At 35.4% G+C, this 23,981-nt stretch overlaps 1 protein-coding gene across 1 annotated transcript in view; it reads right to left on the bottom strand.

Moving 5' to 3' along the window:
* LOC117327271 overlaps positions 1-21,976 on the bottom strand; it is an 89,603-nt gene extending 67,627 nt beyond the window's left edge. Inside the window, 1 exon segment of the mRNA XM_033884188.1 lies at positions 21,563-21,976. Within this exon segment, the coding sequence (XP_033740079.1) occupies positions 21,563-21,569 (7 nt within the window). The 5' untranslated portion in view covers positions 21,570-21,976.
* Between the last annotated feature and the right edge of the window lie 2,005 nt (positions 21,977-23,981).

Consider the following 23,981-nt stretch of genomic DNA (forward strand, 5'->3'; position numbering starts at 1 on the left):
CGAAAAGATCTATTACAAAACTTCTAACACCATATAACAAAATATTCAAAAGCAACTTTAATGATATCAGCCGTTGATTGCACATAAATAAATATACTCCTATATAATCGACGGAATTCACACCTTCTGTCCAATATAAAGTCGGTTTTTAAAGTGTACAAATTTAAAATAAACCAATAATCTGTCCATCAATGGCCCCATGGTTCTCTTTCTTCATGTCTCCCGCAGCATTCAAAGTCCCTGCCATTGAATTCAAACATTTGTTTGAACTAGATCTTCGTGCAGAATTGATATGCAGTAAAAAGGTTATAGATTGAATAGTATAGCACATCATAGCTCTCACATCCTCTATTAAAAACAAATCAATTAAAATATATTGGAGACATTATATCATTATACCATGATGGTAGCAAAATTCTGTTTCAACTACCAGGGGGTAAGTCCTTAAAAACAGGAGAGAAAATTATGTTTCATCATTCTGACTGGCTTCTTTTGGATTATATAATTCTGTAGATGGAAAAATCATCTCTCCATACAAGGATAAATAATTAAATGCAACCATCAGGCAACAAACTAAACATAATTCAGGCCCCAGCTGATATTGCTTGATCAGTATATATATGACCCAGAGACTTTAATGAATATATCTGACAGGGAAAAGTCATTTCAAACATACTTTTTTATTCCATTATGGTTGTTACCTAAAAATGTGGACAATGTAATAAATATATCATCATAGGACAATCACCTTATCATTAATAGGCTAGTTATCCATGTACATTATATACAACAGCAATGACAATATCTCTGTATAAGATTATCCTACCCATAAATGCAAAGGTAAATTTTGGTTTGGTTTTATTTGCTTAATGTCGATCCTATTAACAGCTAAGGTCATTTAAGGACGGCCTCCCCTGCATGGGATATGCATGCGTGTGGTAAGTGCGTATGTGTGTTTTGGGAGGCTGCGGTATGTTCATGTTAAGTCCCCTTGTGATAGGCTGGATCTTTTTCTAATTTATAGTGCTACCTCACTGAAGCATATACTGCCAAAGACACCCAGCAGCACACCCCACCCGGTCACATTATACTGACAATGGGCGAACCAATCGTCCCACTCCTAATATGCTGAGCGCTAAGCAGGAGCAGCAACTACCATTTTTTAAGACTCTGGTATGTCTCGACCAGGGGACAGAACCCAAAGGCTTCCTCAAAGGGGCAAACGCTCAACTAAAGGCCAAAAGCGAGGCATTAATTGTCAAGGGAGACATAATTAGGAAGAAGAAAGTTGTTAAGAAAGAAGAGTAAAGATAAGATCCCAAATTTAGTCGCCTCTTACGATCATGTAATGGGGACAGCAGGTACAATTATTATGCCCTACCTGGCAAAGGTAAATAAAAACGGTTATGAATAGATTTCTGCTATTAAAATTTTTGTACCAAAATAGGAAATTACATTATATATTCAAATTTAGTAAATTTTACAAGAATATGGTTTTCTATTAAGAACATGCATACTGTTTATTGCTAAAGCAATCACATCCCCAACCACATCCCCAATCACATCCCCGTATAGGCCCCTGCTAAAAATAGTAACATCGACCTTGCCCTTGACCTTAAAAACCCTGAAACTGTAACTTGATCTCTAGCTACTAATGGTCATACTGAAGTTACGGAAGGGGAGGAAACCTATAGTCCCCCGGTTTCACCGGTGAGGGACTAATAAAAGCAATCACCGTTAAAGAGTTGTACTTTGATCAAACATCCATCTGACCTTTTTAAGCAGTTCTTATTTATTTTGTTAACATCAGCGAATGTGTCTCACGTCCAGAAGAAAAGACTAAATTTTGATGCACTCGAAAAATTTTTCTCACTTTCTAATTTTGACATGTTAAATATCTAACAATGACATAAAAAGGAACTGATTTCTGTATATCACTTGTGATGCACTTTTAAACGACCAGACACACGGAGATCATTGAAGTGATCAAAATCAAAAGACACCAATTTGTGGCCATTATGAGCCGAACATTTTTGTTTTGAACAAAACCAAAGAGCGCAGCATAAACCTGACACCTTGGTCCTAAGTATCTCATTTTAGGTAAGGGACACTCAATCTGAACGATTCCAGATAAAATATAAAAAATCAACTTACAGCGTAATGTAATTCATTTTATTGATTCAATATCATATAACTGATCTAGAACAAAACGCCAGTGTCAGTCAACACTTCACGCGGCGGTGCTGTCAGTACAAAAATGCACAGCGATTAACTGATCAAACAAACTAGCCGTCTTCAGTGAGTGTTAAATATTCAACAGGTATATGCTAGCTATACTTTATATCTTTCAGCTTTTGTTTCTTCTTGTACTTTTGATCATATTAACATGCTACTTACTTTAACCAATTCAACTGTGCATGTGAACATATCTGAGCCAGACAGTTCTCTTTTATTTATTCTGCCAAATTGCAAAACATTTAAAACATAGGCACCATCTCAAATGGACAACAACATTGTCAATTATAATTATCAACTGACATCGATCATGACATACTGACACATTGGCCCCCTGGATTGTTAATACACAACATCTTTTAATGTCATTGTCTGTTTAATGTCATATTCTGCTTAATATCACAATTGGTCTGAAAAATGATATTAAACAGAGTATATATACAGTACTTTATTATAAAACAAACATCCTAGCTAAAGCTACGTCAATGATTCAGACAGTAAGTAAGATGCTGCCGTGAGTTATTCAAACTGTTATTCAAACTTTAGATATTAAATGTATAGATCTTAGGATACTACCGACCTTCCCCTTCATGAAATTTTCTGAATCAATAGAGACAACAGCCACCATTGTCTTTAGCCTGTGGTCACAGATGGAGGCCATTGATTCATAATACCTGTACTATATAATGACCAGATACTTTTAGCATCAATTTTTCTTATAAATATGATGGCCATCAGAACCTTGACAGATACAGCCTCATTGTAGATATTCTATTTATATACAGGACAATAGCTTGGTCAATACACGAAGCTGGACCAATACAGGACAATAGCTTGGCCAATACAGGACAATAGTTGGACCAATACAGGACAATAGCTGGACCAATACAGGACAATAGCTTGGCCAATACAGGACAATAGCTTGGCCAATACAGGACAATAGCTGGACAAATACAGGACAATAGCTTGGCCAATACAGGACAATAGCTGGACCAATACAGGATAATAGCTGGACCAATACAGGAAAATAGCTGGACCAATACACGACAATAGCTGGACCAATACACGACAAAAGCTTGGTCAATACACGACAATAGCTGGAACAATACACGACAATAGCTGGACCAATACACGACAATAGCTTGGTCAATACACGACAATAGCTGGACCAATACAGAACAATAGCTGGACCAATACAGGACAATAGCTGGACCAATACAGGACAATAGCTGGACCAATACACGACAATAGCTTGGTCAATACAGAACAATAGCTGGACCAATACACGACAATAGCTTGGTCAATACACGACAATAGCTGGACCAATACAAGACAATAGCTTGGTCAATACACGACAATAGCTGGACCAATACAGGACAATAGCTTGGTCAATACAAGACAATAGCTGGACCAATACAGGACAATAGCTTGGCCAATACAGTACAATTGCTTGACCAATACACAACAATAGCTTGGTCAATACATGACAATAGCTTGGTCAATACAGGACAATAGCTGGACCAATACAGGACAATAGCTTGGCCAATATAGAACAATAGATGGACCAATACACGACAATAGCTGGACCAATACAGAACAATAGCTGGACCAATACACGACAATAGCTTGGCCAATACACGACAATAGCTGGACCAATACAGGACAATAGCTTGGTCAATACTCGACAATAGCTGGACCAATACACGACAATAGCTGGACCAATACAGGACAATAGCTGGACCAATACACGACAATAGCTGGACCAATACACGACAATAGCTGGACCAATACACGACAATAGCTGGACCAATACAGGAAAATAGCTTGGCCAATACAGGAAAATAGCTGGACCAATACACGACAATAGCTTGACCAATACACGACAATAGCTGGACCAATACAGGACAATAGCTTGGCCAATACAGGACAATAGCTGGACCAATACATGACAATAGCTTGGTCAATACTCGACAATAGCTGGACCAATACACGACAATAGCTGGACCAATACAGGACAATAGCTTGGCCAATACACAACAATAGCTGGACCAATACACGACAATAGCTGGACCAATACACGACAATACCTTGGTCAATACAGGACAATAGCTGGACCAATACAGGACAATAGCTTGGTCAATACACGACAATAGCTGGACCAATACATGACAATAGCTTGACCAATACACGACAATAGTTAGGTCTATATGGTACAATCATATAGATAGGCCAATACAGGACAACTGTATATCTAGGCAAATATGTAATATATGCAACAAGCCAATAAAATTTAAAAGCATGTGCGAAATAAAATGTTCGTCAGTTAGAGATTTTAATCGTAGGGTGACATTTATGATGTTATGAATCTATTGAAGTATGTGGCGGTATTGCAACCTATACAATTTACTAATACTCCACCCGTAACTCATTAATATGTCCTCCAACATCGGTCTTAAAAGTCAGCTACAGTCTATCTCGTCACCACAAACCCTGTTTTAAATTCCTTATTAAACAAATCTGGCAACTTTTCAAATGGGCCAGATCAAACTTCCCCAAGATGCACCATAACAGTCCCGAACGTTGAACTCTCACCGGTAATATGGGATATAAGATGTCTTTATCACCTGTGTTGTCTGTGTAAATATATATAAAAATGTTATCAATATCAACGGCATCTTCAGATTCGAGTACTGTGAATAAAAGGAAAAGCTAACAGGTATGAAATCCCCCTCGACAACAAGTCAGTGGTTACGGGCGACAAAGTTGGTTTTCAATATCCCCAAGTTGTTTTCCTCACGGATAATCGGAGATGTATTCATCTTATCTGCTTACATACGCATCACGATTTATGCCGATAGTGAAATATCAGTGAGCATGCACAAAGGGCTTTGTCCGAGCTGATACATTTACTATTCAGCCATCAACGTGATCGTGAGGTGGGACGGTGCAGCCACATGTATTATTTTCAATAAAATTCTCACCGGGGATCTCGTATTAATCCAACATTTGACTCTGTCAGAAATGTCACTCGAGTAATATATCGTATGTTTACCTTTACCGATCTGTGGGGGGATTCTCGGGCAACACAGTATTTCTATGGGAGATAGTATTGTATTGTGACCATGTCAAAGTAATCCCAGGGGTCAAAGGGTCATGCTTAATATATTACAATTATATGTATTATGATACCCAAGCAGACATAATTAGCTATATGAATATCTTGTGTAATGAATTCTAATGACACTACAAGGGCACTAATGTTAATCATCAAATCAGTTCTATATCTGAATACAGAATATTAGGTCACATCAATGAAACTCCTCTATATATATACTGCAGGTATATGTCTTACTATATATATAGTCATGGTTCCTGTACAGAATTTTACTGATTTAGATATAAACTATTATTTGACCTTGTGCCTCACTTTTAACATACATATGATAATTTAATATATAGCAATTATTAGTTCAAAGTTAAGGTTGATTTCAAAAATTTCTGTTTTTAACAGCATCATCAGCAAGCAGCCTTCATCTTAGCTGGAAAAGGCAAATCGGGGGTGCTTTTTGTTTTCAAAGAACTTGTTTTTCCCTCCAACATGCCAGACCAAAATATCAATACCTGTTGCTGTGTGTCAAGGTGAGAACACAACATGCTTAAATCCCCTCCTGGTGAGGTCATCAATACACATGTAGGATTCATACCTAATGCACCCTGCACCGCTGTTATGGCGCAGTACGTACAGGTACTGTTGACCTAAAGGTGACTTCTGAAACCATTCCTGGTTTACTTTTATCAGAACTTTCTGAAGAATATACATATATTCTTTAGTTAATTTTCTGAACGTCACCATTGTAAAACAGTCGCTTACTCATGGCAATTAAAGCCTGCTAAGAGACATTTGAGTGTTAAGAACCAAAAATGATTATAAACTTTTTTAACAATGACAAGGGAGCACGCTCAGAACCACCAGTCATTTTACATTTGTGTAATTAGTTCTTGGAGAAAAGACATTAACAAGTCACAATTGTGTTCACTGACCAAACAGTGAATTAGTCTTACAATAAATAAGATAGATGAAGATCAAATGTGTTTCTACATAATTGTTTTACCATAATAATTGTCATACTTATTTCCTTGTTCATTAACATACTTTGAATACATATAATATAAAGGACACAGAAATATATGTATGTAATTCTAAATACGTAAAAAATTACATGTATGTTCAAGGACAAAATGAGACTGTCAATACCAAAGAAACTATGACTTCATTTCTGATTTGATATTAACATTTATTGAGTACGATTATGATGTACTCCAGTCTGCCCAGCTGGGCTATATATTACTGTTTCTACTTCCCTGGAATCAATAAAGCTGTGATTTATGATCAGAAGTCATCAATAAGGTAAACTAATGGATTAGAATAGTCATAAATCTAAAGAAAATATAGTAAAAACTATCAGCTATCAAAGGGATAAGAATTACAAATGCATACCAATAATGGAATGATATTGATATTACCCATAAGTACTGTATATCAATATTAAGTACTGTATGTCCTATGACATAAGTAGCTATAGGTTGATCATGATTGTGAATGCAGGCTTAAATAATCGTAATCAATATTCAGGATTATGCAAGTTTTCAGATTTCATAGAAAAAAAAACGACTCCTTACATTTTACAGCAGTAATCGGTGACGGCTACAACTGTGAAATCTCTCATCAAATACACGTACACCTTAAATTGTCTTACCTACCACACAATCTTTGTACAGATACATGACAATGATATGAAAGATTAGAGAGCTTTGGAGACAAAATATTTATCTGAACTGCAATATTACTAACTGTTTGATGATTTTTGTAATTTCCAAAATAATACAATTGTGTCACAATTACAAAATGGAAGACAATTTACGAAGGAAGACCAAGTACACTGCGTTATCATTAAATCTCTTAAGTCTCATTACAAAGTTCGTCTAACATTAAACTATCATACGCTTAATTTAAAGTTTTATGTTTGAGAAAAAAGTCAAACATTTGAAGGCAGAATTATGATCGAATTTTAAATCTTCATCATTTTGAACAAAACAGAAACAGATAACATCAAATTTTTCTAAACTCAAACGACTTCAAAATTCTTTACCACTGTTCTCTCCTATACGGGAACTGTCAGCCTGGAGATCTTCGGAATGCGATTTACTTTGAGATTATTTAATTACAGGGAGTTGTATGGTACATCCTCTAATTAATAATTCACACCCAAACAATCTCTCCATAATAAGCAAATTAGTGGCACCCTACCGTGAAGGTCAGTTGTGAGTATCCTCTTACACCCACAGGATTTCGAAAAAATATGTTCAATCACACGCGCCACCTTGATCCCGTAGAAATACACCACAGTGGAGTGTCAAACAGACCTCATTGAGTAGAAGGTCTAATATATATCTACAGCGGAAAAAACTGGAGTCCTTAACTGTGAGAAATCTCCAGAAATCAGGTGTATAATATGCCACAATAATTAAGTTGAAAGATCCTTTAATTTTTTTTCACTCTGTAATTTGAACAGATTTACCTAACCAAGCATGGTGTTTAGATTCTCTACTTAACTTTATTATACCTTATTTACAAATGTTGTAAGAGATAACTAGTGTTCAAATGTCTTCCACTTCGTGAGCAATATAGTAGATATAGACTGTTGGGAAAGCTGATCGTGTATCACCTCATTGACACAATGATCATTGTATTGATGATCGGCTACAAAAGGATTAAACACCATCAGCTGTGACAATCGGCAACGATCACAAATAAAACAGGACAAGTATGGATTTCTGTGAGACAATGAGAAATAGAATTCGATACTAGAGGGACCGCCAGAGATGGAGAGGTGTGTGCTATACCTGTGAGAGATAAGGACCTATCGGCTCGGATATAAATAACTCATACCTGTCATTAGTTGTCAATTCATTATTGTTCTGTGAGCGTTTCTTTCAATATTTTTTGTTGAGAAATCTTAACATCAGCATGGATAATTTTACAATGTTAAATCTGATTAGAGCCGTGGGTCATGTACTCATGTAGGCAGTTTTGTTTTTACTGTAGTCACCGATAAACTGATAATTATGCAGAATCTCGCGTTTATCATTTCCACTCAAATATTTCCATCTTTCTTCTTTCTAAAATTAGCATGTAGACAATGTCCTTTTTCCATGTCTTCCATCATATCAGCGATCTTCTGTCCTAAGGCAACGTTGACTTATCTATATAGATCCCCGACTCCCGATCATGTCCCCATTATCTGATGTCCTCTGTACTGATTAGCCCTACATGCACACAACACCCTATACCCATCATCGCCCGACCTATACATATCAATACAAAGCTTGGCTTGGGTCTGTTTGATGAAGATTATTGACAATATTTTTTATTTTGTATGTCAACCAGAGTACTGTTTTACTGAAACTGGATCAAATGTATTTGAACCAAAACATTTCAAAGAAGACACAAATGTTTTTGTCATAATGACATTTCACAAAGCAATGGTTATATATTACAAGCAATATTTCCATGATGACTCTGGTCCACTCTGTGAACAATTATAAGATTTGATGTAAAAATTTACACCAGGAATTACCAAATTTATTTAGTCTGGCCTGAAATCTAATTTAGTACATGTAAATGCATGACATTCTTCCATTTCAGGAAATATGAATGAACAAAGGGCAGTAACTCTGGATAATACGAGACATCAGGCCTGTCCTTTGAAAAAGTGAAAATTAGATCATGATGAACAGTGTAAAAAAAGTCCCCTCTAGCACCTCTTTCATCTGAAATTCTTTGCTAAACACACAAAATGGAAATCTCTTTATTCACTTTTTCCTGATTAAAGAGAAAAAAAAAATGACAATTTTAAAATTTGTTTACCTGCATATTCCTTTAACAATCAATTTCAAAAGAGCAGGAGTTAAACATTGACAAATATCTATCGACCGCTCCACAGCAATATGATAAATGTATTGTGCGGATCAAGCTGCGGCCAGGATACCTAATCCTATTCATAGATTCAGTGGTCGTAATTACACCAGCAGGCAGTATGAACAAGATAGCTGTTATAAATGCTCTATAAATACTCTGCACCATTTGTCATTATGTTTGACAATTCAAATGAAAATATTTTATAAATAATTCACCTGTTTTACCCATGAAGTATATGTAATATGATGAAACTTTACCACCCAACATACAAACTGCCTGGAGTATATCTCATATGGGTCTGATTAGCTACCTAATTCTCTATTATATATATATATATGCTATAGTACATTTAATGTCAGGTAATTAGCATTAATGAGTTTTCTCCAACAAAACATAATCTTTAAATTCTCGTCATGCCGTGTATTGAAACATGACTCCAAAAGGCAATTTTTTTTTTTTTTTCAAACTTGAACAAATTTTTTAAAAACAATTTGAAGGGTACTTTGCATGTAATTAAGTAATGTTAGTATTTTGATGTGGTTATAATATAAGTTGATTATCTTCAACAGATTTCAAAACATAGAACTGCCTTCTATTGTTGGTCTTCGATATTCTCAACGTTAACAAGCATGACCTTCAACGACAGATCTAGAGGAGGTGGTTATATCATAATACCTATATATCAGTATGTATACAGTGGTACAAGGCCTTATAGAGTACCTTGGGCTTAAAACACCCTCTAACAGACGAGCAAAGATCATTATCACTTCTCTACAGGTAGAAGATTCAATTTGAAAATAAATTACAAACATCTCCTTCTAATGAATACACTTGCATCAGAAACGATAAAAATTTCACATCTTGAACTGAGAAATATTTGTAAGGGTCTCTCACATGTTACATAATGTAAATTCTATGAACCGTGACTAGCTCTTTTCCTGGGTTTTGATTTCCTTAAACGAGCTTTGTTGTGATTCCAACATACAATTTGTGATGTCGAAGGCCGAACACATATATAAATACTGATATCTCCTTCGGAAGCCTAGATCAGCCCCTTGCAGTATACCCTGTATTTATTCCGCTGTTTGCATTGCTGACTCATCCTATATCGATTTTTCCTTTATTTGCCTCATGCATCAAATGATTTACAATTTTCACAAACTCCAAGAGATTTAAAAACAATATTGTACAATGATAATGCACAAATTTTCCCATAAAAGTGAATGAGAAAGCAGAAATTAAATCTCTGTCTCACACTGCTATTGCAGTAAAGGATGTGGCAGTAAAGAACAAAAACAAAACAGAAAACGAGCTGTAAACAAACACAAGACAAAAAAAAAGAGAGATTTATGTACCAAAAGGAATGATTATCTCATATTTTGTTTCAAAAAATGTTTAAATTCTTGTTTTTTGTGTTTATGATCAGATTACACAACTTCCTTCTGCTTTCCTTAAAGGCATGTGAACCTAATTAATGCACATGCTTATTTATATGGTAAACATGAAATTCAAACTACCCTTGGTAACTGGAAATATGGTTACAAACATATGACATGGATTCTGTTAATTTTAACCACTGGTATATATATAACATGTACAATGTGTACAACCTATATAACGATACCTATGTCTGTGAGATTGCCGGACAAGTATAATTAACCTCAGGTGAACTTTACTTTCAACTTTGAACCAATTGCATGTAAGATGTGTGGTTTGATGCTCCCAAACTGTGTATGCCGGGGCCACAATAGCTCAGTCGGTTAGAGCGCCAACCACGCACGTAACCTCAGGTGAAGATCACAAGCTGAGAAAGACGCCAATCTGTGTGGTCATGGTTGTGTCCTTGACTCCTTGGGCAAGACATGTTACCCTATATTTACTCTGGATGAATGTGAAGAGCGTTCCATTTGTGGTTCAGTGAGATAGTCACCAACTACTACAAGGAGACCCCTGCCTCAAAATGACCCTGGCTATTCATTGGATGATTAACCCAGCAAATAAATAAATATACAGCTATACCACATCAATGAAGACGATTCCTGGAGGGTACAAGGACTGGGGTATAATTAGATTCCTGGAGGGTACAAGGACTGGGGTATAATTAGATTCCTGGAGGGTACAAGGACTGGGGTATAATTAGATTCCTGGAGGGTACAAGGACTGGGGTATAATTAGATTCCTGGAGGGTACAAGGACTGGGGTATAATTAGATTCCTGGAGGGTACAAGGACTGGGGTATAATTAGATTCCTGGAGGGTACAAGGACTGGGGTATAATTAGCAGAATTTGCGTGTTCCAAGCTTCAGCTTATAATTAATGGTTAATGTAAGTCAAATTTCAAAACTAAGTTTGGTTTGTTTGGTTTGTTTTTGTTTAACGTCCTATAAACAGCCAGGGTCATTTAAGGACGTGCCAGGTTTTGGAGGTGGAGGATAGCAGGTGTACCTGGAGAAAAACCACCGGCCTACGGTCAGTACCTGGCAACTGCCCCACGTGGGTTTCGAACTCGCAACCCAGTGTTGGAGGGCTAGTGTTAAAGTGTCTGTACACCTTAACCACTCGGCCACCGCGCCCACCGCGCCCCCCCCCCCCCCCCCCCCCCCCCCCCCAAAACTAAGTCAAACATGATCCAAGGCCTGGTCACTCAGGAAACTAATTGACCCATCCATGTCTTGGTCATTGAGAAGCTTGATACAAATATGTAAGTCTTCACAGGTCACTAAGCTTGATACAAGCATGAACTCCTTTAGTTGATGAGATACATGCATGCATACAACCAGTTCTTGGTCAATGAGAACCTCTATATATTGAAATCAGCTTAATTTTCAATGATATCCATTTCCAACAAATCTGCAAATGTCAATGAACTTTAACCTCTGTTGTATGCTCCTTGTAACCAGATATATATGTCCTGTAACTTTACCTATATAACCACCTACACTATCCAATCTTCATAAATTCAACCTGAATTCTAATGTTGCTTAATAAAGGAAATGAAACCTGTTGATGACATGTAAATGAGATAATGGTAATATGCAAGTTTCTGATTCTTCTACATTGACACACCTGTAGCCGTTATTTTCCAATTTCAAGATATATAAAAATTTGCAAAAACCATAATTTACACAATTTATTTTCCATTCCACTTTTTAAGCTTGTCAGGCTTTCAAAATTCTGACAGAAGATTAAAGAAAACAGGAGCCGTTTTTTTCTGCAGCACAGCATGAACCAACACCAGTATACATTATAGGGAACACCAGTGGTATGTACTTTTAAGTCTAGATGCAGGTGAATTTGCCAGGCACTACACCAATATAACATATATATATGTCAATCATATCTCTAAATGCGGACAGTAAACAGAAGAGTGGAAACATATTTAGATTGTATCACAAATTTAATTACGAATAAATAAGTATAATGTGCATGGCCAATTGCGCAGTTAATTTAGGCCGTTTCAAATTTCTCCAGGACAGGAGAATAAATCGCAACAGGAAATCTTCAGGTTTCAAGCATAATCACATCACATTGACATTGTAGAACAAAGTCTGTCCGGGGACACGACAGGTTTTACCTATCAAAGGCGACAGGGTGATAATTACGCCAGTATAACCAATATGACAAGTGGTCCCCGGGCACCACCCTCCTGGTCCCTTCGTACCATCCTCCCCATTACACAGGCTTTGTTATGGGGCATTTTAACACCCCCCAACCACACCAGTGCAAATTATCTGAAAATGGACTCAACAATTTGTATTTGGCCTGGTGGATAGCATTTATCGCACCTGGACCTATTCTGATTTAATTTCCTATCTGCCCTGTGTCCAACTCCCATTAAATTGTGACTTTTAAATTCGTTTATCCACCATTTCTCCAGATTCCTAAACATTATCTGGGTAACATTTCAAATACATAATAGGAGTAAATATAGATCACCAAATCAGCTGAAGATATATGTAGATCCTTGTATTTTAGCACATTGTCTTCATATATCAAATGTATAAGTTGATGATCAAGTCTAAGGGGAGATAATTAGCTGTCCAAGTGTTGCGGTACATCTATTTTTAACTTGCTATTTTGGGGTGTGTCACATAGTTACATTTCTAAAATAACTCCCATGTTTCATAGGAAGTAAACTGAAAAAAAGTTTTTACAGAAATTGACTATACATGGATCAATTATATACCCTTTGTCTGTCAGTATATATAGTACATTAATATACATAAGGATTGTTACAATTAACGGTATCTGTATATCTACATAAATGTGTAGGCCAAGAGTGATGTCATTCATTACATCTGTAAATGTATATATACTGTAAGGTATAAAAGGTGTATAATCATGAACCAATTCTCGAGTTTTCATTTTTGATTTTGTTTGAATCATAGGGAAAGTCCAAATATTAGTGTTGACCCTTAAATTTAGACATTAAAAACATCACCATCATTCCTAATTTTAATATGATTGCTATTGATTGGTTGAGAAGAAAGAGCTAGCGCTTCCAATACACAGTTTAATTTAAAGTCTCTAAATATATTCTAGCTTTTTCTGAAGTATACACAAATATACCCTTTTACAGACTTAACTTCACCAAGGAAATATCAAAAATTGACAACCATGACAATGATAGGCTATATATTACACCACCATATTTAACCCGAACTCATAATGCATCATCATATTGATAAAGTATATCATCAGAATTTCTAACTGTATATAAGTTTACACCAGAATTACTTAATTTTTCCTGAATGTGTATGATAAATTTCCTGTACAATACTACAAACAAACTGATCACGAGTGATGTTGAAATGATGATATACGACTCAATTGGAAAATCTTACTTACCTTGACACAGCATCATTTCTCCTGAATTCGACACAAACCAATAAGCATCCATTTTCAGGAAAAATGAGGATCTACCTGAACTTAGACAGGTAGATCTTCGTTACCTACACTCGTAGATCAACGATCCACCATATTTAACAATTTCTTGTAATAACAAGTTTTTTCATCATAATCACTTCTTTGCATCTCATAGAAGGAAATATTTTCATAACAAACGACCGTTTCAGTTGACTAAGAATGTTTGGATAGTAGCATAGTTTAAGTGTCTTTAGTGAATAATGATATTATCTTTCATTGTTGTGTTAGTAATATACATCTACCGAAAATATGATCCAATTCTGTATGTTATGTTTACATGGGCCATTAACCTGATAATGTTTGGGAAGTTATTGAAATGATTTTACCTGTTTGGAGGGAAATACATCAGAACAAACATGTTTATACAACTTGCCTTTTTCACTGTTTGTAGTGAATGTCATAAGGTGTCACAAATAAGTGTTTAATTGTACAGAAAATTGCTATCAACACATTTCATTGTGATATAATGACCAGTGCTGTCCATACAGGTACATAATTACCTTGTCAATTAGGTATACCTGTTAGGCCAGTTATGAGGTCGTTAGTAAGGGCAGTTGTAATTATTTATTTAACGATTGATTCAACAAGTGTCCTTATAAATATACAAAAAACGATAAAACAAAAATATTGAAATTTTCAAAACTGGACTATCACAAACGGGTTCCTTTTTATTTGATCCAACTTTATTAGGTCAACTGATGCTGTGTAAGGAGTCTTTTTCGAGCCCTAATCCAGCACTTTTTTTAAAACCTCTTAAACTCATCAATACTTACCAAATACCACAATGGTTGTCATGGTAACCCTTTGAAATGTATAGATTCTTTTTTCTTTTATTGGCCATAGTATGCACCCATGAACAAATTGTATATCTCTATTATTTTCATCAACACATTAGTGCCAATCAAAACAAAAACGTATATATAACGTACTATCTAATGTCAAGGTCAAAGGAAAGAGTTGAAGGTCATGTCAATCTTGTCTTGTCCAGCAGCAAAATACTACCTAGCTGTCTTCCAATGGACTGATTTCTCTTGATGACTGGAATCTGTACATGTGTGGTCTACACTAAGTACTGGTGTATTCTTCTCCATAACCTCAATTATGTTGTATAAAAGCATAATTATTTAATGAGTTCATTATTAGTCAAAAAGCCTCGGGGTATAGATTGCCTCAACAAACCTGACCGTTACTACACATATATAGCCACCCAAAGGTAGGTGAAAGTGTGTATGATCTGACAATAGAAATCTGGGTGTTTTGTAATCTTTAATGGGATGTAGAACTCCAGTTAGGATCAAGCTTTCTATGGTCTCTATACTAAAATAATTACCCATTGTCAAACAGAATATCATATTTCACCAACCCCATTACCAGGAAGTCACCACCTTTCACCATATAACACAAATCAATATTTCCCAGTCACGACTATAAAAAGCTGATTGAAAGTTGATGACCCTCACTAGGAAGCAACCAAAGGAATGGTCAAGCCCCCTGGCCACTTCTATAATAACATTTGTCACATTAAACAATATAATTGAATTAGAAGACCACTACACCTTAATGTAATGAGTTAGCTTGCTATGGTGGCGACCCTGGCCTGTTACCCCTATATATATCAGTCTAGCCTATCAGTCACCTGTGTGGCCTGGAGGGAATACTCTAAAGTCATCAATTTCTAAATCGACTATATCCAACAGTTAGATTTGAAAAATAATTTGCGGTAGAGTACAATATCATATGCATTATACTATATATAAATCAGAGGCTATGTTAAATAAATTTGATTAAAACATCAGATTTTACAATCATGTCATCTATATTTTGACCACAGAAATAGAGTGACTTCATGCACTTCCACATGTGAATTAGAAGAAGCCCCTGTATCCAGTAATCTTCCTGCATGAGCACAATATTAATGCAAGGTTCTCCCACATTGGAGATTCAGCAGACATATATATGTCAACACCAATTTCCCCTCATGCAATTCTGAACTTACAGAACTTACCATGCAAATGTATGGCAAAATTGAAATTAAGATGTCAATTTTTACAAGAAAAAAAATCATGCTTAATTTTAATTGTTCACTGGATCAATTATTTGCAAAGAAAAATCAACAGGTGTTCGTGCAATTGGGCAACTAGAGATTTTCACCTTTGTATGTTTTTTCAGGATACAAATATATAGCTCATGATCATTAATGTGTTTTGCCGATTTGGTAGTACAAAAACAATTCATTTCCACTCATCATAATTAAATGAAATCATGCCCTAATTTCATTGATATTCCTTAACTTAAGAAAATTCCTTAACTGAAAATTTTCCATATGAAAGTATTATAGAAGTTGAAGAAAGTTCCTTAACTAACTAAGATCGTTGCCTTAAATTTAAGAAAGCTTTCCTAATAAAGTTCCGGAATTTCCATGGATTCAGGCACGTTGAGACATACGAATGTATTGGGTTACCATTTACCTTCATAAGGAAGAAATACATACTAGTACTAGTGTTTTTATTGAATAAAATAGATAAATTATGAATACAGCAGTACTAGTATACATTTTGTGATTCCCAGCTGGCAAAATTTTGGTAAGAAACATAAAAAATAAAGTCATGATCGAGATCATATAGCTTTAGAATGATCGATATGGTTATTACACAAGTTTGTTGAAAGTTTATAACCATTAAAATTTCTAAGATAGAAATAAGATAGTTTATATATACTTATTTAAAAAATGCTTTTGAAGTTTATACTGATCAGACTTGAATGACTATAATCATAAACATATTATAGGACGAACAAACATCATGATCCTGTGTGGGAGTTAATTAAATTATCAAAACTGACAAATCTATTTAAACAAGCTCATAACTCAATTATCGTTTGGTAAATCAAACCTGTCAAACAAGTTGAAAAGAACCTGATAAACGACACTATTAGGAGAACTTCATGGTCATTACAACCTTTGATCTTCAGTATACGATTGTGTATGACCTTCATGCATAACAGATTCTAACTTTCAAATCGGAAACATCTGTTCTTTTCAAAATTTTCCCCAAACTTCATTTATTTGAATTCTTAAAACGACACACAAGAGCAAAATACAATCATTTCTTTCATCCCACACAGTGTAATTTTTCAAACTTCCCTGTATTGGCACTTCTACAACATTCTTGAAAGAAATGTGACAGTTAGATGCCGAACACACACTCTAAGTATACACCAGTTTGAGGTGTGTATCCTCACAGGAGATTAATTCTAAGCAGAGGTAAGAAAATATACAAACAATGCTCTCCGGAGGGGTGCAAACCAACTGGACAAAGTTATAAAATGGAGTATTTTGACAATATCAAGCATATTCCTCAATCACCTGATCCCTAAACTAAATATCCAGGCCATGTTTACACATCTTAAACCTTCGTTAACACACTAGGTCCCAAGCTGTTGACATCTCGTATACTTGAAACTGATCCTTTACAAAGATTCTTCAATGATGTTTAAATGTGGCAAAATCGTCAAACAATCTGCTACCCCTACTCGTCACCATTTGTCTTTCATGCCTATATAAGCTTTACGATAGCTGTCCAATTATTTTACAATTTGTTGAATAGTTTGAACACTCGAAGAAAATTTACATAGATTTGAAATAAAATGTTCCTTTTCTCCTTTCAATTACATTTTCGGCTTAGTGACGACAAATATTTGTGACACACGTATAAACACAATGGTGACCCAAGAAAATATTGCACTGTTGACCCCCTTGAATAACATAAAAGGGGGGAAAATAAATCTAATTTCTATTAAAAACAGGTGTACATGGTAGAGTATCAATGGAGTATGAAAAGTATACCCTCTACAAAGTAAATCTCGTAACTGAAGAGCATATACCTTATTTAACTTGTAATGAGCCCATGTCTGGTAATGAGCCCATGTCTGGCAATGAGCCCATGTCTGGTAATAAGCCCTTGTCTGGTAATGAGCCCATGTCTGGTAATAAGCCCTTGTCTGGTAATGAGCCCATGTCTGGTAATAAGCTCATGTCTAGTAATAAGCCCATGTCTGGTAATGAGCCCATGTCTGGTAATGAGCTCATGTCTAGTAATAAGCCCTTGTCTAGTAATAAGCTCATGTCTAGTAATGAGCCCATGTCTGGTAATGAGCTCATGTCTAGTAATAAGCTCATGTCTGGTAATAAGTCTGTGTCTGGTAATGAGCCCATGTCTGGTAATGAGTCAATCTCTGGTAATAAGATTATGTCTGCTAAGTAACAAGCCCATGGTCATCAATTACAGTTCAGTAGCAATGCTAAAAAATGCCACAGGCACTTGCATATAAAATGTTAATTTTAAAAATTTTATCTGAAATTTTTAAAATTAACATTTTATATGCAAGCTATATATAGTGCCTGGGAGAAATGCTAAATAGGTACTCCAGGTTAATGATCTATTGTCCTGTGATAAGCTCAACTTCTTGGAGTCTGAATTCATTGTTAGCTCCCTAGGGATAACCATGGTATTTACACATGTACATGAACAACATTTTACCTCCTGAGAGGATTCAAGGTGTGTAACCTATCCCTATTCTGGAGGCTTAATGTCAGAAAGCTGTCATGGTTCTGTCCTTGAACACTTTACCTCATGATCACTTGTTCTGGATAACATGCAACAGATCTATGCCTTCTGTATATTATTTAGTGAGGTAGCTAGCCATCATCTACTACAAAGATGCCCTTCTCATAATGGCCCTGGCTGTTCACTGGCCAATAAACCCAGTAAACAAAACTTAGGCAGATATAGGAGTCATAACACATATACAGTAAGATATGAGGTATATATAAGCGTTAAATATGGTATGCATTGTTCTCATTTTTATTGAGGGATAAGGACATCTCATTATATCATAATAACTTGTCCACGATTGTAATTCCTCTTGTCACTTTCATGAAAATAATAACATATATAATATATATACATTTTAAAAAAAAAGTTTTGCATTAAAATTCGGGGGGGGGGGGGAAGAAGAAAAATTTTCCATCATCATCACTTAAATAAAGAGTCACATTAGATTTTTTTTTTTCACATTAGATTCAACAACTACATATACAGGCCTATGCACTTACCTTTTCTATCAGTGTTTGTTACAGATCGACAAAACACACTCCTACAGAACCCGGGTGATCTTCTATTGTATTACTGACAGCTGCCTAACCCTCAATACTTACAAAGGGGAGATAATTACATTTTATTGCGTTTAAACACCAATTTATTTGACATCCATTAAATCCTCATGTTTCTATTTCAATTAAAATATCACAAAGAATACAACCCTAATAGGTTCATCATCAAGCCTTGTATTATCAACTTAGTCTGAAAGATGAAGAAAATGGGTTTCTTTTCTTGACTTCTCGAGATTACATTGGAGGTACTTTTTGTGATGAATAAATGATCAAATTAGCATTTAAATCACACCTTCAGCATCTAGAATAAATTGGTCTAGGTAGACTGCAACCTACAATGTGTCACATGATAATATCTTGAGATTTGATTTGATTATACCATGACAGCGATCTTATAAATATATAATTTAGAAAGTTTATCAATATACCATATATTATATACATTTATATTTAAAGGAAGAAATTTTGCACCATCTGAAGAAGAATGTTCCAAGCAAATAAGTTCTCTGGTGTCATGCCCAGCTTGGTTTCTTTTGTTCTTTTTACTTCTAAATTAATAAATTTATGCCCTGAACAAAACGTACTATACATTTACCAAATTGCTGAAATTGGGAATTGCACTAAATGTGTGTCAGTCTTCGGTTTTCATTGTTTTGAAGTATGGTAAACACAAACTATATTTTTGTCTGTGTTAAGTGTCGTCTGTTCGTGATAAACTATGTCTGTACCTGGGGTGGAGTACAGATTTTACCTCCAGACCTCAACTGTCTCTGTGGGGGTACCCTAAACCACCAAACTAACACTCAAATGTGCATGATAGAATTCCTAGTAAATACCATTAAATACCATCTAACGAGGTTACCTACCCCATACCTACCCCATACCTACCAATGATTGATCGCAGATGAATTACGCACAATAACAAAGGACTGGGAAATCATTTTTTTATTCTCCCTTTCAGTTCGTATAGCTATAATATGACTGATACAGACCGAACAAAGAAATACGAAATGATATTTATATCGATGTGTTCATACCTATGTAAACCGGGGAGGCTTCATTACTTTGTGTATATCATACAGCGTTCTATCAAGGCTACCCATTAAATCTCTGTGTTACCACCAACCAAGTACGCCACTTTATTTAATTATTGATTACAACCTAGAAATTGATTAATGCGGTGCAGTTCATTGTCTACTTCACAATCTCTTACCTATTTCACACACTCCTGGCATGGCCAAGCAGGGGGTAACCATGTTTCATGGAGGAAATAGTGAAATAAATGTCTGGGGATGTGTAGATTATTGAGGATACCCTTATCTGGTGTGTTTGACACAAACTCCATACACAATAGTGACAAGACTTCAAACAGAGCTATCCATACTCTGACTGATAAGGGAAAGTGTATAATTAACTACCAGACTCTCACTAGTATAATGGCAAATCAGCTGATTAGTTTCAGATGTTTGTGGTCAGAATTTTTTTTATTGCTTTTAAGATTTCTTTGGCAAAAAAAAAAGGTGCATTCAATGCATGCATCATAGTCATAATTATAAATTTTAGTAATCTGATAAAAATTGATGTAATAGCAAAAAATTAACTGACTCCATTACTCAATTCTGGAGATTATAAAATTGAATTATTTATCATTAAAATAAGCCAAAATAGTAAGAGAACATATGGTAAGACTATGGCTGGTTTTTCAGAACTTTCCAGCCAATGTCATATTATGTGTACAATGATATAAAACTTTTTCTTTACTATGCTACAATAAACATAATCATACACCTATTTCACAATACAAAATCTAAATTTGACTATAGATAACCAATTATGAATATATATATACTAATTTAACACATATATCCTACACACATGTCATGACCCTAAATTCATGTTCAGTTTTCCAATTTACATTCTAGTTTAATTTTACTGAACTGTTATCTGTAAAATTTAATTGATCATACATGTACCATGACAAACATTTTAACAACAGTGTTACACATTTTGTAACCAATTAATATTATAATGTGGCGTTTTCATGGTTGATGAAATCAGCATTGCGTTTGAACAGACTAAAAATAAAAATTCTGGAGCCATGAGGCGGAATCAAAGGGTTTTACAGAAAGAAAATACCCGTTTGAAGCTGAAATATTAAACCAAAAACCATGTTCAACCAAAGTCCTCACTGACTTTCGTACAACGCATGCTTGTTAACTTTTTTAAAAATCGAACTCAAAGATATTACTCACCCGTCATCTCGATTTCCATGGCTTGTGCTCTATCTAATACAACTCATGGTCATTTCAGCAAAGGATTAACACACATATCGAATATTAAGAACACTTTCAGATTTTTCGAAATAAATCCCACAGATTTCACTCCGAAGATCGCCAGAGAGAGATATGGCGATAAGTCCGGTGTCAATCGGGTGTATTAGACTAGGCTACTGTATTACACACGTTATAAATCCTTGTTGATTTAGTTTGTTTTCCTTCGACCTAATCACCACGTTTCGATCACTGGTTAATCAGATATTCAGGCTATGTCTAATCCTCTCCCTATTTAGTTATGTAACACACTCTTCAAGTCCACAAACACAGCTATACCGCTCACCTTGTAGCCAGTCAATGCATTCCGAAACTAGCGCCATTTGAGTGTGACAGCGAATCACACGATAACAGAACAACAGTTAGGCAAATTCCGGTCGAGAGCAAGCGGGGGTCACGAGGAGTGGGCTCGCGAGAAACAAGTTTGGCGATAATCGATAGTCAGACGGCTAATTATGTAAATAACCTGATAATGGACATAGATATTGAGCGCAATCATGCCCAACAACGCGACAAATGTGAACGCCACGTAAGAAGATGAAAAAATACCCGAAGTTATAAAATAGGCCTTTATATCAATTTACAGAATTATGCTTGTTCGAAATGTTGGAATGTAAATCGAAATAAACAGTAGTTTTAAATGTAAAGTACTGTGGTCGAACTCGGGCCCTGTCCATTGATGTACATGTAACTTTCAAAGAATTAAGCATAAATACTTTGGCAGAAAACACGTATCTTTTCATGTCGAAAGAAGAGATATGATGTTCAAGCGGAACTCTTCTTCGTCGTTACAATAGGTGTGTTGGTACCATCTACCTTAATTAGATTTTTTTTCAGCACAACACAAGGCAGTTTATGATAAAAGTGGTGATCACGAATATATGTACTGCACCATTGTCTAATGTATCTTTGAAAAAAAAGCAGAATTTTAAAAAAAAAAAAAAAAACCGTTCATATCAACTGGACGATATTAACAGGAACGAATTTCAACATACAAAGATATATACAGCTTTTATAGTGCACATTATCGCCATTATCTTGTAAAACTGACATTTGTCCCCATTGTCCAAATACATTTTTGCATAAATTGTTTTTTGAGTTACAAGCTCGACCATTTAGAGGTAAGATGTGTCTGGATTCTTTTTTTCTTCCTTATTTTTCATAGCCTTAAACACGTAATCCCGTCTCCCGTATTTCTCTGACGAGCGAGATTATTCCGTGTATAGATGCGAAAGACCTTGCACTTACAGTAATTAATTATTGACAGACATAACACCAGGGGGCACCGCCAGAAAGTTATTCTGGTACTCCTCGCAGATTAAAAAAATGAATTGGATTCTATGACGAGTGTTTCTAATTAAAAATCTCGGTCAAGAGTGGCAATAAAAACCGAATTAGTAACTTAATCCCCTGGATCAATCATCTGATTTTATTTTACGTAATCAATGTTTTAAAGTAAAGTCGAGTACAATTAAATAAATATCAATCCATGTCGAAGTATCTTGTAAGCACAGTGGACAAAAGGCCTGGTCAACACCACGGTCATTGAAACGGACTGCACACTGACTATTGACAATTGGCATCAATCTTTCGACTTCAAAGTCTTGAAAACATAAGGAATGTCATTATTATTTAAAACGTTTCTCATAATTATGCGCTCATAGTTTGTAAACACTATTTTAGAGATATTACAGTGTTTTCGTACTACATTGAGATTTATCGAACGATTTTACAGGTTTCTATTTAAAAAAAAACAACTTTCAATGACATCCGTATGTGATTTTCAGATACCCACTCATGTGTTTAATATATTCCCATAACGATCGAATGAGTGATGTTACATAATTTACATTACCGTTCAAACACGATCAGTGGTTAGAGTTCGAAGTGATCGTGAGTATAAGGCCACTATTTATCACAGGGGCTTGGCCATGTTCTATATATAGATGTTGGCGACTAAAATTCAAAGACGCCAGTAGTAAAAAGGGTCGCTTGTGCAACAGACAAGGAAATATTTCTCGTGTTTTTAAATATCTCCTTTTAGACGTAAAGGCGTTTTATTCGTTATTACCCAATCGCATTGACGTAAAATTTACAAACGGAAGTACCGATAAGACCAACTGTTGATTTAAAGTGTTCAGTGTAACACTGGAGTATTTATGTTGTTTAAAATATATTGAAAGTAATAAAAGTACAAATTAAATCTTTACCACTAAACTGTCTACGGACACTGGTTAGCCATGTTCATGTATAGATAATGACCAAAATCTGACCACCGTAAGGTCTATTAGCACTGGTCAGTTACAAACCCGCCAATATACACCTACGGTGACAGATGAAT

Source organism: Pecten maximus, chromosome 5 (genome assembly GCF_902652985.1).
Source record: "Pecten maximus chromosome 5, xPecMax1.1, whole genome shotgun sequence".
Lineage (NCBI taxonomy): Eukaryota > Metazoa > Mollusca > Bivalvia > Pectinida > Pectinidae > Pecten > Pecten maximus.